We start from the raw sequence: 15,682 nt of genomic DNA on the forward strand, positions 1-15,682 counted from the left end.
CAGCCGAAAGCCTTGCAGAATGTGACTAATGCCATTTTATTATTCACTCACACAGCATAGAGAGAATAAAAAGTATGCTCACCCATAAAAAATAAATGTCTTCCTACTGCTTCCTTATCCCAAGTATGACAGTAGTGAAGCTCTCTCTCTCTTGCTTACCATGAGAGTTAAACCAGTATCCCAACAGCTAGAATATAACCTATTTTGACTTGGCTATTTTGAGATTGTGATTCTTTTAAGCCATCAACTTATTAAAAACCACATTAGATCAGTTGAGAGGAGTACTTTCAGATATTTTCTTTCAGATTAAAACAAACAAACAAACAAACAATCAAACAATCAAACAAACAAAAAAGAAACGCATTTTTAATGCAGTCTAGCCAAAGTGTTGATTCGCATTATAAAGCTCAAGAAGTTCAGCCAAGAGCTTGGGCCTGACCTTCTGCTGAACTAGAAAAGGGATAAAGTTCTGGTTTATGATTAGATCATAGGGATCATACATCCTGTGATTTGGCCCTACAGAACCCTAGAGACGAAAAAGGGATCACACCATTCAGTCAAAAGGGGGTTAATGCAAAGGAATCATCAGGATAGATGGGTGATCTGATTAAGTAGCAGATTTTCTTGTCCTTTTGCATTGGTGGTAACCTGCAGTTTGTCTTAGCCTGGAACTCCAGCAGCTGCGCACTTGATGTATTTTTTGTCTTGCAATTGTGCTAAAACCATCTCCTGAGAGTTCCCTAACTCTAGACCAGTGTTTCTCAGCTCTCTGAATAGCCATAAACAGCATGTTTTTTGAAACCTTAGACATTTATCAAATAAAAACATAATCTGCTTTAACCTGACTATAAAATAAGTGCCACGTACAACAGTCTTAAAATGATGATTAGCATTTTTATGGAAATAAATGTGGATATGATACAAAAAATATTCTGGTTAAAATAAAAATACCTGCATGGCTTTTTGTCCCCAGGATCTGTCTGTTGAACTCATAGACCAATTTAAAGTTATTTCTAGGCTCTGAACTGTTAAAAAGGTGTATCTAATGCATAAGGTATTTTAAGCTAAGATTGCATCTTTAGCATATCTGTGGCTTAAACTTGAGTGATTTCAAAAGGTGAGGTTTTAGTATTGAATCTGGCAATGCAGCACCCCCTTGACATATAGTGCGTTCACTTAGACACATACCAGTCCCAGAGAAACCCTGTGTATAATGTTTCTTGAGTTTTTAATCACTCTGATATTTGCCTGATTAGGTCATTTTCAGCTGTTTTCATGTCTTAAAAGATTTGGCAGAGGTCAAAAATTGGCATTAACACTGCAAAGACGTGTTGGGATTCAAAACTCCTCTCATTAAAGTATATTGTTTCATTGAGAGTGTCTGGAATTTAAGCAGTTGGGCCCAAGCAAAACTACAGCAAGAATCATTAATATGAGCTGCTTCATACAGACCATTATAGGTAGGTAGGCAAAAGTTTTAGGCAGGTGTGAAAAAATACTATAAAGTAAGAATGTTTTCAAAAATAGCCATGTTAATAGATTATATTTATCAATTAACTAAATACAAAGTTAGTGAACAAAAGAAAAATCTATATCAAATCCATATTAGGTGTGACCACCCTTTGCCTTTCAATTCTTCTAGGTACACTTGCACAAAGTCAGGGATGTTGTAGGCATATAGTCAGGTGCATGATTAAACAATTATACCAAACAGGTGATAATGATCATCAATTCAATATGTAGGTTGAAACACAATCATTAACTGAAACAGAAACAGCTGTGTAGGAGGAATAAAACTGGGTGAGGAACAGCCAAACTCAGCTAACAAGGTAAGGTTGCTGAAGACAGTTTACTGTCAAAAGTCATACACCATGGCAAGACTGAGCACAGCAACAAGACACAAGGTAGTTCTAATGCGAAAACACAGGAACTGGGGTGCAGAAAATCAGCAGGTGCTCTGGACTGATGAGTCAATTTTAAATATTTGGCTGTAGCAGAAGGCAGTTTGTTTACCGAAGGGCTGGAGAGCGGTTCACAAATGAGTGTCTACAGGCAACAGTGAAGCATGGTGGAGATTCCATGCAAGTTTGGGGCTGCATTTCTGCAAATGGAGTTGGGGATTTGGTCAGAATGAATGGTCTAATCAATGCTGAGAAGTACAGGCAGATACTTATCCATCATGCAGTACCATCAGGGAGGCATCTGCTTTGCCCCAAATTTATTCTGCAGCATGACAATGACCCCAAACATACAGCGACAGTCATTAAGAACTATTTTCAGTGTAAAGAAGAACAAGGGGTCCTGGAAGTGATGGTATGGCCCCCACAGAGCCCTGATCTCAACATCATCGAGTCTGTCTGGGATTACATGAAGAGAGAGAAGCAACTGAGGCTGCCTAAATCCACAGAAGAACTGTGGTTAGTTAGTGTGGTTATGTTTGGGTCAACCTACCTGCCGAGTTCCTTCAAAAACTGTGTGCAAGTGTACCTAGAAGAATTGATGCTGTTTTGAAGGCAAAGGGTGGTCACACCAAATATGGATTTGATGTCGATTTTTCTTCTGTTCACTCACTTTGCATTTGTTAATTGATTAATATAATCTATTAACATGTCTATTCTTACTTTACAACATTTTTTTACACCTGCCTCCAACTTTTGCACAGTACTGTATATTCATTAATACACATCACCTGTAAACCAGCAGGTTTAAGAAAAATGTCTTCTACTCTCAGTTCTTTTTATTTAGATTATTCAATTATTTAAAATAAATACACCACAGTTTGGAGTCTCCAATTACGGAGCTGCTACTTCAGGAGAAAGTGTCCTCTGGTGCATCTCAGAAACCATAATAAAATTTTCCTCCAGCATTCACCAGCCAAACTGGGCTGAAACAACCTGTTAGGTCCCTGTTAAAAATAGCATCCAGTGGGAACCGACCTCAGAGACACCTCTGCTGAAGCTTTCTATGTTAACGGCTGTGATATTTGGTTAGTTTAATGAAGCAGAACTTTTATACATCATTTACTCCAGAGACGGATTGACCTTCTCTACTGAACGACGAAACAAGCATGCAAATCTATCTTGAAGGACTGATTGACAGTGTTGGCGTCATTAAACTATACCGCCAAACCTCTGTGCTTTCGAAGGCCCTTTGTTAATTAATCCCACTATTTGCTTCTTCATATCTGTTTACACAAATGTATTGAAGTTAGGTAGGCGTGAGTAAATTAGTTAATGTGTGAATGTTAAAAATGTACAGGGATATCCAAAAAATTCAGCAGCACTGGTGGTTAAGTCCCCCTGACCAAATATTACCTCAGCGTTGTGCATATGCCTCCACAAGCATATGATATATAAATGTATGATCTGCTTTGTCAATATAACAAACTGAATTGTATTAAGGATGAAAAGTGCTGTGATTCCCCCAGCTTTTTGCAAGTGGTGCTATTCACACAGTCAAGTGTATATTATATCTTCTGCTATTTGCAAGTTTGAAGTGCTGTTATTTGTATTTATGTTCTAATCCAGTTGTGAAATGAAATCCTTTCTAGTGTAAAATGGGTTGTACTCACTTACCTTGATGGGTGTGTTGTTCAGTGTATAACCCAGGCAGCTTCAGATGGACCAGGTACACACCATCATCTGCAAGATTTGTGCAACTTCCTTGACGTGAAACATCCACTTTATTAGTAGTGTGGTATATCCATACTTTGGCCCTATTAATATTCATTGTGTCTTGCAGGTATGAATACAGAATAAGGTTATATGTCGAGTTAAATTATACATTGGCATTAACCTTTCATTTTAAAGAATGTATTTATTACATTTCAGCACCTTTTGGTTTCATTCTTTATTCTAATATGTGTTCGTTATCGAAGCATACAGTATTGTAATCCTTCAAATAACCTGCTGTAATTCCTCTGTCTGTAATGGCTCCACTGTATTTCTAACTGCAATGTTGTACATTACATTCTTGTTAAATGGCTCTTTGTTATATATCAACTCTCAGTTGCTGGGAAGTTTATAATGCAGAGTTGCTTTAGATAATTGTCAGTCTACAAAAATCATTAATTATAGTTAATAATTAACTACATCACAGTGCTGATGAGTACAGTGTGTGGAATAATATAAAATTGATTATTGACCAACAACTTTGTGAATAGACTGTTTAGATCTATGCTATATATATTTCAGATCCTTATTTGTATATTAATAAATGACAATTTTATGAGTGAGATAACTCCAGTGTTCAGTATATGAAATGTCAACCCACTCACAAACTCTGTGTAAAAGCAGGCAGACTGGCACATATTTCAGATGTTTATCATGGCCATATGTCTGACAGCACCTTTATTATACATGTGATAAATAAATGGTTGCATAATCTTTGCAGTGCTAGTGGACATTGCTTTCTCTTAACTTCAGTCTATTTTCTTTCACACCCAAATAAAGAAAACTCTCACTAAAAGCTGCTTTCTCTTTCTTTGACCTTAAACAATGCACTAATTAAATGGTGGCTGGTCTTGCAAGAGCCCTGACCTTTTACACCATTAGCATCTCCTCTTACTTATTCTTTGAAAGTTATTAAACCTGTTAAATAAAAATAGTAATTTGTATTTTGCAGAATACGAAATGAGTCTAACTTAATGACTCTTTTATTTCATACCGTATCAATGGGAAAAAATGTTGTAAACTACCTTTATTTTATCACAGGCAAAGATATGACATTTTGAATTCCATTGTTTCACATGTATAAATCTATTTGACCTTCATTATGAAATGCGAAATGCAACAGATGAGTGATCATGGCGATGGAGGGAAGAGATACTGAAAAGCCTCGTCACAAACCGGTGTCTACCTCTTTGTTTTCCGCTGGTTTATTTTCAGAACATTGTTGAATTCAAACTTGTAGGCAGGTTCGGTGTGATTGCATTTTTAAAAGAGACGGTTTTTGCTGCTCTACTATTACATAACCAAGTGGCTGCATTGTTGTCTCACTCAAATCCTTCGTATTAATAACACTTTTTTGTTTCCTTTTCATGGTGAGAAACTTTTCTTTCTCATTTGAAAGGCAAGATGGATTTCTAGTTTCCTGTTACAAACATACTTCTTACCAAGCTACAATTTAGGTCATTATTTAAATAATTTCCCATTACCTCATGTAATGCTCTCTTTAAAAAGAAAAGAGTAAGCATTGTTATTTTTCAATGGTAGTACATCCTGTGATTCCCTAGGAATATAATGCTTTTGGTTACTTACCTGTTTCAAATGTATTCAGCTTTCAAATTAGTCTTTTTACGGTTGAATATCTGAAGCACAAAATATACCACATTTTAAAAAAGTTTAAAAAAAAAAGTAAAAAAAAAAAAAAAGCTTTTTACAGGAAAGTTTTGAATAATTCTTACATCCGTCCTATGTAAGGATTTTAAAAATAGTTTTTTTTTTTTTTTTTTTATATTCGGGTGCTCCAATAATCACCCAAGTGTTGTGTATTAAGTATAAAAAAGGGAAATTTCACCCAAAACTGAGAAGCGGTAGAACATTGTGTGGCTTTATACACCGGAGATAAAAGATTAGTTTCAAGTAAATGGGCCTCAAAAACAAACAAGTAGGCCTAATCCCCTGAGCCCACGGTACATTATATCAAATAAACACACCCCACACGTTATGGTTAACACATTTTTTCACATTTTGCTGATGTCCTGCCTCGTGGCCACCATGAAAATATGATTAACTAAAAGAAGGAAGAGGAAAAAACTACTTTCCTGTTCCATTTATAATTATATATCACTCTGTTTTTATGTATTTTCAGCTATCTGTCTTGTGCCAAGATGAAAGATCTTCTCAGAGTCTCGGGACCGTTCATCAGAAGGGCCACTGTGGTTTCTCTCTATGTAAGTGTTTCTGTATGCAGCTTACCTGTTTAATACCTGCTTTCTGTACAAACTCTTACCATTATGAATATACTTATCTTTTATTTTTATTTTTTTTACAGTCGGTCAAAGTATTGGATTGGTCTAGGCCTTATTCCTATATATTGCATATTCTGCACTGAATTCTATTCCTGGTTTTAATATGCCAACAGGTTAAAAAACATCAATTTGATTTGAAACATATGATCGATTCCCTACAATAGTTCCCGTTTTTTCTCAGAACCCTGGTATTTAATGATAAATAAGTAAATACCCAATTCATTAATTATAGATTATACTACAGTGTCTTGTTCCTTCTCTCTGCTCCAGTAACTATGTCCTATTAGATATTTTCCTATAGCCACCAGCACACTGTCTCCCACATGGCAAGCAGACTCTAAAAGACCATCAAGACTGAGATGGTATAAATCTGCTCATATATTTATTTATTTAACTTCTCGACAACCAGATAAATCAACTTAAAATGAGCCCCGTCGCCGTGCAAAGACAAGTAGCTGGTTGACAATCACAGAGAAATTGTAAGCAAGATCATAAATCACAGATGTAATAGTTATATTAAAAGTAGTGTCAAAGATAACAGCTCTATCCACCTGCATTTTGTGTGTGGGGGGGATATAACTTGGCACTGAAAGCTGTCTAAAAGTGCAGCTCCTGTGACCTGTTATATTTCACATGGAGAGGAGAAAACAGACACACTGTGACACAGGGGCAACTTTGGGGAGTGGGATTCATGAGTAGGCCTATAGGTGAGGCTACATTCAGACACAATTGGTGACTGTATCCCTTTGAGCAGTGGTTCTCAACCTGGGGGTATGCGATCATCTCCTAGGGGGTACGCAAGCTAACCTACCTATTTGTCAAGTTTGGCATGTAAAATGTTGTGAATATCAAAAACACAAATGAAACTTTAAGAAAACGCTTGATGCTTCTATTAAGTGGATCGGTATATACGGTAACGTACCTTACGGCTTATGTAGTTGCTAAGGTAACCAGGGTAACTGGTAAGGCAATGTCAGTAATCTAGTTTGTCATATTCTGTGTATGTGTTTAGAATTTTTGAATACTTGGCGAAATTGATTTTAAAACACGGTGCTGGGAGCAGTAGCAGTGAAACCAATACATCTGATGGAAAAGCCCCAAAAAGTGAGAACAGAAACAAAACATCAGTTTTGTGAGGATTACATCAGCTTTGGATTTACCTCCACAATTGCCAAACCACCTCAACCATTATGTTTCTTCTGTGGAAAACTTTGTCAAACAGCAGCATGAAGCCAGTGCATTTACAAACAACATCTGAGCACAAGACACCCTGCACATGTCAGTAAGCCAGCAGAGATTTTTAAATGGAAACTTTCAGAGTTCAAGACCTGCCAGTTTACAATGCACAAAGCTTCATCTACCTCAGCCAAAGCACTTGAGGCGTCCTATGCGGTCTTGCTGCTTGTTGCAAAATCGAAGAAGCCAAACACAATTGCAGAGGAATTAATTTTGTCCGCCGCTGTGGTGCTAGCAGAGAGGATGCTTGATAAAAAGCGGCAGACACTCTCAAGAAAGTACCCATGTCAAACAACACCATTTGCTGTAGGATCGACGACATGGCTGAGGACATTTTCTCACAAGTTATAGAAAAACTTGAAGTGGCTACTACATTTGCCCTGCAACTTGATGAATCAATATTCAATCTGAATCTGTCCTTGCAAGGCAGTGACACCAACATCCTGAATCTGTATATGTGGTTTTATCAAGAAAATTGAATTTTGGAAGACAAAATGTAGAGAGGGGGATTTTAGCTGTTTTCCTCAGCTAGATACTAATCTCTGCGATGGGGAAATCAAGACAGCAAAAATTAAACCAATTGTAGAAGGACATTTGGCCCAAGTCATACTTTCCTGACATTGAGAGAAATCCGGCCCAACTGAACTGGGTCTGAAACCCCTTCCTTGTGCCAGACTCCAGTAGCAGTAACTTACCTGCCAACTTGCAGGAAAACTTCTAGAGCTGTCCTCAGACTGTGGTCTGCAAATGAGGTTGCTGACTCCACAATAACACAGTTCTGGTGTTTAGTCCAGAAAGAATACTCTGACCTGGGAAAACATGCTTTGGATCAATTGCTACCATTTGCATTAACTTGTGAAGTGTCATTTTCTGCAATGACCCAAATCAAAACAAAACACAGGAACAGACTCAATTTGGAAAAAAGCTTAATAAATGCTGTTGCCTCATTGCACACCAGGATGACAAAGCTCATCAGCAAAAGAAGGGGTCAGGTTTTGTACTGAACTGTAAGTATATTAATTATTTTTCTATCAGGGAATATAATAAAATAATGTTGTTCATCTATTCACATCAGCAAATTATTTTGTGTGCAATTTAGGGGTACTCAAATGAACCAGACAAACAAAAGGCGTACAGTACTCAGAAAAGGTTGAGAACCATTGCCTTAGAGAAACTGTTCTGCCTAATATTGTGAAACAGGATGTTTAACTGTATTTGCTAATAATAATAATTCCACCTCCATCTGCAGTCTTCATCTAGTAATTACTTTCTCTGTGCACCCTGCTTTGCTGTGTCTCAAGGAGAATAGCAAATAGTACATCTGAAATAAGTGGCATTGTGTGCAGTGTACAATAACCTCACTGCATCGGCATGGTCCTGCAATCTGCTTGACTTTTATTGCTCCCTGACGTCCAAGGACAGCGTTTTATTTATTTATTTGTTTATTTAAAATTATGAACTCCTTAAAAATGCCACACTTAATGCTCACATTGTCCTTGTAAATGTCTGTGGTCTACTTTTGTATTAGACTTCATACAGATTTGTATACTTGCCGTGCTGTGATTCTTTGTGTAAGAACTTTGCCCAGTCATGTCTATTACCTTAATTCTTTCATGTTATTGCTTGTGTTTGTGAGTAAGGGAAATTGAAGTTTTTTTTTTGTTTCCTTTCTTTCCCCTGCTCCTGTGCTTCTGCCAAGGACATCAATAGTTATTTATTTTGTTTAAGGACAGGCAATATTTCTTGCTGCTTTTGAGATGTGCAAACATTTAAATCACTGTGACCATCTTAATGAAATTGACTTGGTGACATTTCGAAGAGAGACCTTCATTACTGAACAGTTCAAGATTGAAATAAATAGTAAAACATGCACCTGAAAACTAATTAAAAATAAGACGTATGTTAGAAGTTCTTCTGAAGTTACATTCATCTCTGGAGGGGGGTGGAGGGTGTCGAGCATGTTTTCATTCTCCAGGTAGGCCATAACGTGGTACTTTCCACCCAGAGTCTTTTGAATGCCATCTATTGTTGCTTTAAATTACATTTCAATTTCCCAAAGGGGTTCGTGCCAATTTTGAAACAAATGTCTATCTGCATGTTAAATAATCTCCACCCTCGGGAGGGCTAGTCTGTAAGGCTGCATTTCTGATGATCAGTGGAGCAGTGTGATGTGTAATTTGACCAGCATGCTTTCCATTACAGTTCGTGGTTTCTCTCTTGGGTTCTATTTCTTATGTCCACCTGCTGACTGAGATTTAAAAAATATAAAAAAATCTGTTGCATGTCAGGAGTTAGAATGACAAATGGGTACCACTTTATAATATAATTGTTGTTTCCAGTCTGTGTAGGTTTATGATGCATTTGTGCTTGTGTGGTGTGCCAGTGGATGGGTCACATGTGCAAGGTGTTTTGTATGTGCACAGGTTAGGGAGCTAAGTGGCTGTCTGTTTGTGGCACAATTGATTGCCTGCTTGAGGTATAAAACCGGGGAAAGTCACTGTGGAGAGAGTGCGATAGTCTCCAAAGAACTCTGAGTTTGCTAAAGACCGTGCACAAGAGAGACAGCCTCCCATGTACGACCACATTAAACGATGCCACGGCATTTTGGCGCAGTGCTATTTACCTCCTGAACAAAACCCTGCCGTTATTTCATGGCACTGGGTGCAGTTACAGTACACACACACCAATTTTTTATCCCACAGTTTCTTGTATTGCTGTGTGGTTAACAAACAAATTCACTTTGAAGAAATGGGGACTCATCATCAACAACTGTGCCAACCAATTATTAATGATGATGGTTAGAGTTCAGGTCTTGGGGTTTGTCCTAGGGTTGTGCATTATTATTATTATTTTTATTATTATTATTAATATTATTATTATTAATATTAATATTATTGTCCTTGCCTTTGTCTAGGGCGACTTACAAAATATAAGTGCAATACAAAGTGCAATAATACAGTGCAATTCAAGGCATAATACATTTTACAAATTCCAATTTACACAAGTGTATTCAAGATATACAGTTAACAATATATAAGGTCTTACATCCTAGATTGTAAAAGCTGATAAGTTCAGACAAGATGTTAAGTCACATTCAATGACTGAGGGAATGGGAGCATAGGGGAATCAATATAAACAATACGAGTACTAGTAAGCAAAGCAAGAAGTATGACAAAACGTTGTATAAATGCTATTTTACAGAAGTGTAAATGACTAAATTACAAGTACTGTCAGAAGAGATGTGTCAAAGAGAAGAGAAGCACCGGAAGGAGGTTGGAGACTCCACTATTTTGACTTCAGTGGGAAGGTCGTTCCACCACTTAGGGGCCAGGGATGAGAAGGAGCGGTTCTGGAGGAAGGAGAGTGCAGAGGAAGCAGAGTTAGTCTTCTGGCCCCGAAAGACCGCAGTGGTTTGGAGGGGATGTATGGAGAGACGAGGGTCTAGGTAACTCGGTGCAGTGTTGTCGAGATAGTGGTAGGTGAGGGTCAGTGTCTTGAACTGAATGCGTGCCGCTATCGGGAGCCAGTGGAGGGAGCAGAGCAGTGGAGTAGCGTGTGCGAATCGTGGCAGAGAGAATACCAGACGAGCCGCAGAGTTCTGGAATGAGCTGGAGCGGCGGGTAGTAGATGCAGGCAGGCTGGCCAGGAGGGAGTTGCAGTAGTCCAGGCGGGAGAGGACCAGTGACTGGACAAGCAGCTGAGTCAAGTATGTTGCTCAGGAAGAATCTGCAGGTGCGTGGCAACGTAGTGATGTGCTGGGTGTAGGAGATCACAGGATCGAGGGTGACTCCTAGGTTTTTAGTGGAAGAAGAGGGAGAGAGTGTCGTAGATTCCAAGGGGATTGAGATGGAGGTGAGGAAGAGGGGGGGAGAAGAGGAGATCTGATTTGGAGAGGTTGAGCTTGAGGTGTTGTGAGTGTATCCAGGCGGAGATAGCAGACAAACAGAAAGAGATGCGAGGGGATGAGAGGGTCAGAGTAGGGAAAAGACAGGAAGATCTGGGCATCATCTGCTTAGAAATGGTAAGAGAAACCATGGGATGCGATGAGGGGTCCCTGGGAGCGAGTGTAGAGAGAGAACAGGACGGGGCCCAGGATGGAGCCTTGGGGTACGCCTGTGAGGAGAGGTTGGGGGGTAGATGAGGAACCTCGCCATGTCACTTGGTAGGTCTGGTCATTGAGTTAGGTGGAGAACCAGGTGAGAGCAGTCCCAGAGATTCCAAGGTCAGCGAGGCAGGAGAGGAGGATGGAGTGATCGATGGTGTCAAATGCTGCGGAGAGGTCAAGGAGGAGGAGGACTGAGGAGAGGGAGGCCGCCCAAGCACAGCTGAGGGAGTCAGTAACTGCCAGGAGAGCCGTCTCAGTGGAGTGAGCTGTGCGGAAGCCAGATTGCAGAGGATCAAGGAGTGAGTGATGGGAAAGAAATGCAGAGAGCTGATGGTGGACAGCTCACTCAAGGTCTTTGAGAGGAAGGGGAGTAGGGAGACAGGGCGGTAGTTCTGAGGAGAGGTGGGGTCAAGGGTTGGTTTCTTGAGGAGTGGGATGATAGCAGTTTGTTTAAATGTAGAGGGGAAACAGCCAGAGAGGAGTGAGGAGTTGAGGAGGGAGGAGATGAAGGGGAGTAGATCAGGAGCGGTCGCTTGGAGGAGGCGAGAAGGGAGAGGGTCCAGGGCACACGTTGTAGGTTTGTGACCTAGGAGGAAAGATCAGAGTCCGAGAGAGGTGAGAATTAAGAAAAGGAAGCTTGATCGGTGGGAGACTTGGCCAGGATGGGAGAGGAGGGGGGACGGTTGAAGAGCTTGCAAATGTCTGTGATTTTGGAGGAGACGAAGGAGGCAAAATCATCTGCAGTGAGAGACGAGGGAGGAGGGAGGAGGGAGGAGAAGGTGGAGTAGAGTTTGCGGGGGTTGTTGATAGAGGATTCAGTGATTGGAAGTAAGACTTCTTGGCTGACGTGAGTGATGAGGAGGAGAATGTGGACAGCAGAGAGCAGTAGAGTTCGAGGGCAGCTGGGAGTTGGGACCTCTTCCACATCTGTTCAGCGGCACGCAGACTGGATCGAGTTGAGCAGAGAACGCAAGAGATCCAAGGCTGATGAGGGGTGGGGCAGACAGGACTAGATGTGAGAGGACAGAGAATCAAGGGCAGAGGTGAGGGAGGAGAACAAAGAGGAGGTAGCACAGTTAACAGACAGATGGGAAAAACAATCAATGGAAGGTAAGAGAGTGAGAGCAGTGGAGGGGGAGATGGAGATGGTGGAAGGTGACAGGGAGTGGGTGGGGTGTGGTGGGGAGGGAGGTGAGAGAAAGGGAGAAGGAGATGAGTTGTCTAGGGGTGTCACAGAGAGGGGAACAGCCTCTAGAGAAGATGAGGTCTAGCTGGCGGCCTACCCTGTGAGTTGGGGGAGACGGGAAGAGAGAGAATTTAAAACAGTGGAGGAGGCGAAGAAATCCTGCAGAGAGGAAGGGGTTGGAGAGGTGGATGCTGAATTCTCCCAGGAGGATGGTAGGTGAGGACAGTGAGGGGAGGGAGGAGAGAAGAAAGTCGAGTTTGTCTCGGTACACTACACACTCTGTTCTTCCTTCCCACCTGGTAAGATGAGGGGAGTGGGACAGGACAAACAGAGAGGAGAGGGCGGCAGGGGTGGTTGAGTTCTCAGAGAGGTGAAGGCGGAGATGAAGCTGGCCTTGTTGGAAGCTGAGTGGCAGTTCCACAGACCTCCAGAGAGTGGAGAAGAGGGGAGGGAGGAGGAGGGGAGAGGCAGGGAAATGAGGTTAGAGGGATTAGGGAGGCAATGGCATGCAGGTGCATGCTGAGAGAAAGGAGAGAGCAGGACTGGAATTGGAGAGAGAGTCACTCCTGGCAGTGTGTGCCAGTTCATAAAAATACAGCCTCTGCCCAAAACATCTGTCATTGTCCAGACGTTGTCACATTGTTGCAACACATCAAGCATACGCTGGGACGTAAATGCTGACTATTCTATCCTTCTCACAAATATGAGCCATTTCTGTTCCCGTCTCCTTTTTCAATCTTCTTCTCAGATATTTCTGTGAGTACAGCAGTGGGGGAAGTCAATTATCTCTATAAATTGGGGGGGAAGGCCTACTAAAAGTGGATTTTATCAACATAGGCAAATAATCGAGTAACTATTTATCTGGCAAATCATGACAGTAACACACAAGCTGCAATCAATTAATTTTCATTAACTGACATCATTAAAAATAAGGAGAAATATATATATATATATATATATATATATATATATATATATATATATATATATATATATATATATATATATATATATATATATATAATACTTTTTGAATCACTTCCAGGAGACCATAAAACAAAACATAGCCTGTATTGCATTATAGATTTATTTTCTGCTATAACTGCTTTTTGTATTAATAACACAAGCTTGTGTTCATTCAATGTGTCAAGCACTCAGTGGCCCTATACCAAATAAAGATGGATGTATAGATTGATTGATATTTCTGATGAAGCTGGGTATTATTGAAAAAACTCTTCCAATGCAAAGCTATTATCATGCAGACTGAACACAAAAAGTTAATCCCAAAGTACAACCATTGATTCAGAGTCTTGTTTAAGTGTCATCCATGTGACCTAATTTGTGGTCTCTGTGGCAGCGTTTCCACCTTCCCCCATCCTTGACAATTCGTAGTATTAATGCTGCATTTTATCACTCATGGTAGTATTGTAAGTATTGCTCACTACCCAGTGCAGATCTCCTACGATGAGAATGCATTTTGAAGTACTGATTCACACCATACAGTCTGAGTCACTGTCAATCCATAATTGTGTAGCACTGGGCTGCAGAGAACCAACATCCTGCAGAAGTTGTCTCACTAATTACTATCTAGAAGCATCTTAAATTGTAACGGAGAGTTCCCATAAGCAATACGGGCACAATTTACTTGACTCTTTGACACGCAGACGCAGAGTGGTGTTCAAAGTAGATGTACACCCCCCCCAGTGCTTCAGAGAAACATCAGAAATAATTTTATCTATGACAACCAGTTGGACACACTTCTATTAAGAGCAGATAAAAAAATAAAAAACATTCCCTTTGCAGTGTATTAAATATATAAGAAGGATTATACCACATGAACAGCTCATCGTTTTAAATTGATTTGCAGTCTGCTCATTGCCGTGTGTTATTAGACAAGCTGTTTATCTCCATAGCATTTGCGCTCCTGGCTTATACCTTTACTTAATACAGTATACAAGGGTAAAGATGTTATGATACAATGTTATTGTCAGTGTCCAAAAATGTGATACTGGTTAAAAGTCTGTATGTATATACGTGTATGTACTGTATATGTAGGTATATGATTATAAGTGTAAATGTATGTATTCACACCTTTTATTTGAAGAAAAAATCTTTGAACTATACTTACCCTCTCAGTTTATTGAAAACTGATTAATCCTCAAGAAAGCTGTTTAGAATCCAGCTGATTCAAGTTAAGTCAGGGTGTGGGTGAACGTTTGACTGCCAGTCAATAGAAATCAAGAAAAAAAAAAAAAGTTGAATTACATTAAAATTGTAATGAGATGAATACTGTGCTGAAGACTTCATTCTAGTTGTATGATCTGTGGAGAACTGCTGCCAGACAATCTCTGAATGTCAGTGCTTGATGAAAGTCACTCCTCCAATGCTGAATATGTTCTTGCGGTTGTTGACCTTTCCTCTGTATCTTCCGCAGGTGATTTTTATCATGTCGTTCCGCTTGTGGATCATGGGCGGGTCCATGCCTTTGTTCTCTGAGCAGGACAACCCAGCCTCATTCTCTTCACACCTCCTCACCAGGTAAAACACCTTTAAAGCAATTGTCTGGCCTACAAGCAATTGCAACTTTGTTTTTTGTTTTTTAAACATCTTACAGTAGCAGTGCAAGCTATCTATTCAAAACAGATAATTTTCCATTAGCTTAAGATCCTCTGAAGCCTTTGAAATATTGTACTGCTCCTGGGTGGTCACCAGGGAAATTTACTTCCGATTATATATGTGTGTGTGTGTGTGTGTGTATATATATATAATTTTCTTTCTCACTCATATTTTAAAAGCTCCTTTAAAGCAGGATATGGCCTGCAGACATACTACTCTGAATTGACCTGATCTCATGTCATCACGGCAGCTAATGAGAGCTGAGCACGTTTTTTTTGTTTTATATCCACGTGTTGCAGAAACTCTGTAAAAAAAACACTGGTTGGTGAGTTTCTATGGTGTATCAAAATGGAATTCACAAACATATTCTGGAGTTGTTTTTGGAATTCTTGCACAAGCCAGCTCTTAAGAGGTTCTGCTTTTAAAGGCCGACTAACGTGTTCAAATTTCCTTTCCGATATCGCTATCCCCTTCGCGCTTTGCTCAGGTAGTTAGACAGTGTTTCTCCGCCATCCAGATCCAGATTAGCACTCGAATTCAGCCGCGTCTATGTAATTCAACGAGACGG

The 15,682-nt window shown here is 40.0% G+C and overlaps 1 protein-coding gene across 2 annotated transcripts in view; it reads left to right on the forward strand.

The window, feature by feature from the left end:
- The window catches only part of tmtc1 (transmembrane O-mannosyltransferase targeting cadherins 1), a 121,487-nt gene that overhangs the window by 49,223 nt on the left and 56,582 nt on the right, over positions 1-15,682 (forward strand). For both annotated transcript variants that reach the window (XM_066705291.1, XM_066705292.1), the window contains exons 5-6: positions 5,812-5,893; positions 14,933-15,036. In XM_066705291.1, coding sequence (XP_066561388.1) covers positions 5,812-5,893; positions 14,933-15,036 — 186 coding nt within the window. The remainder of the gene's footprint in view (positions 1-5,811; positions 5,894-14,932; positions 15,037-15,682) is intronic.

Source organism: Amia ocellicauda, chromosome 5, assembly GCF_036373705.1.
Source record: "Amia ocellicauda isolate fAmiCal2 chromosome 5, fAmiCal2.hap1, whole genome shotgun sequence".
Classification (NCBI taxonomy): domain Eukaryota; kingdom Metazoa; phylum Chordata; class Actinopteri; order Amiiformes; family Amiidae; genus Amia; species Amia ocellicauda.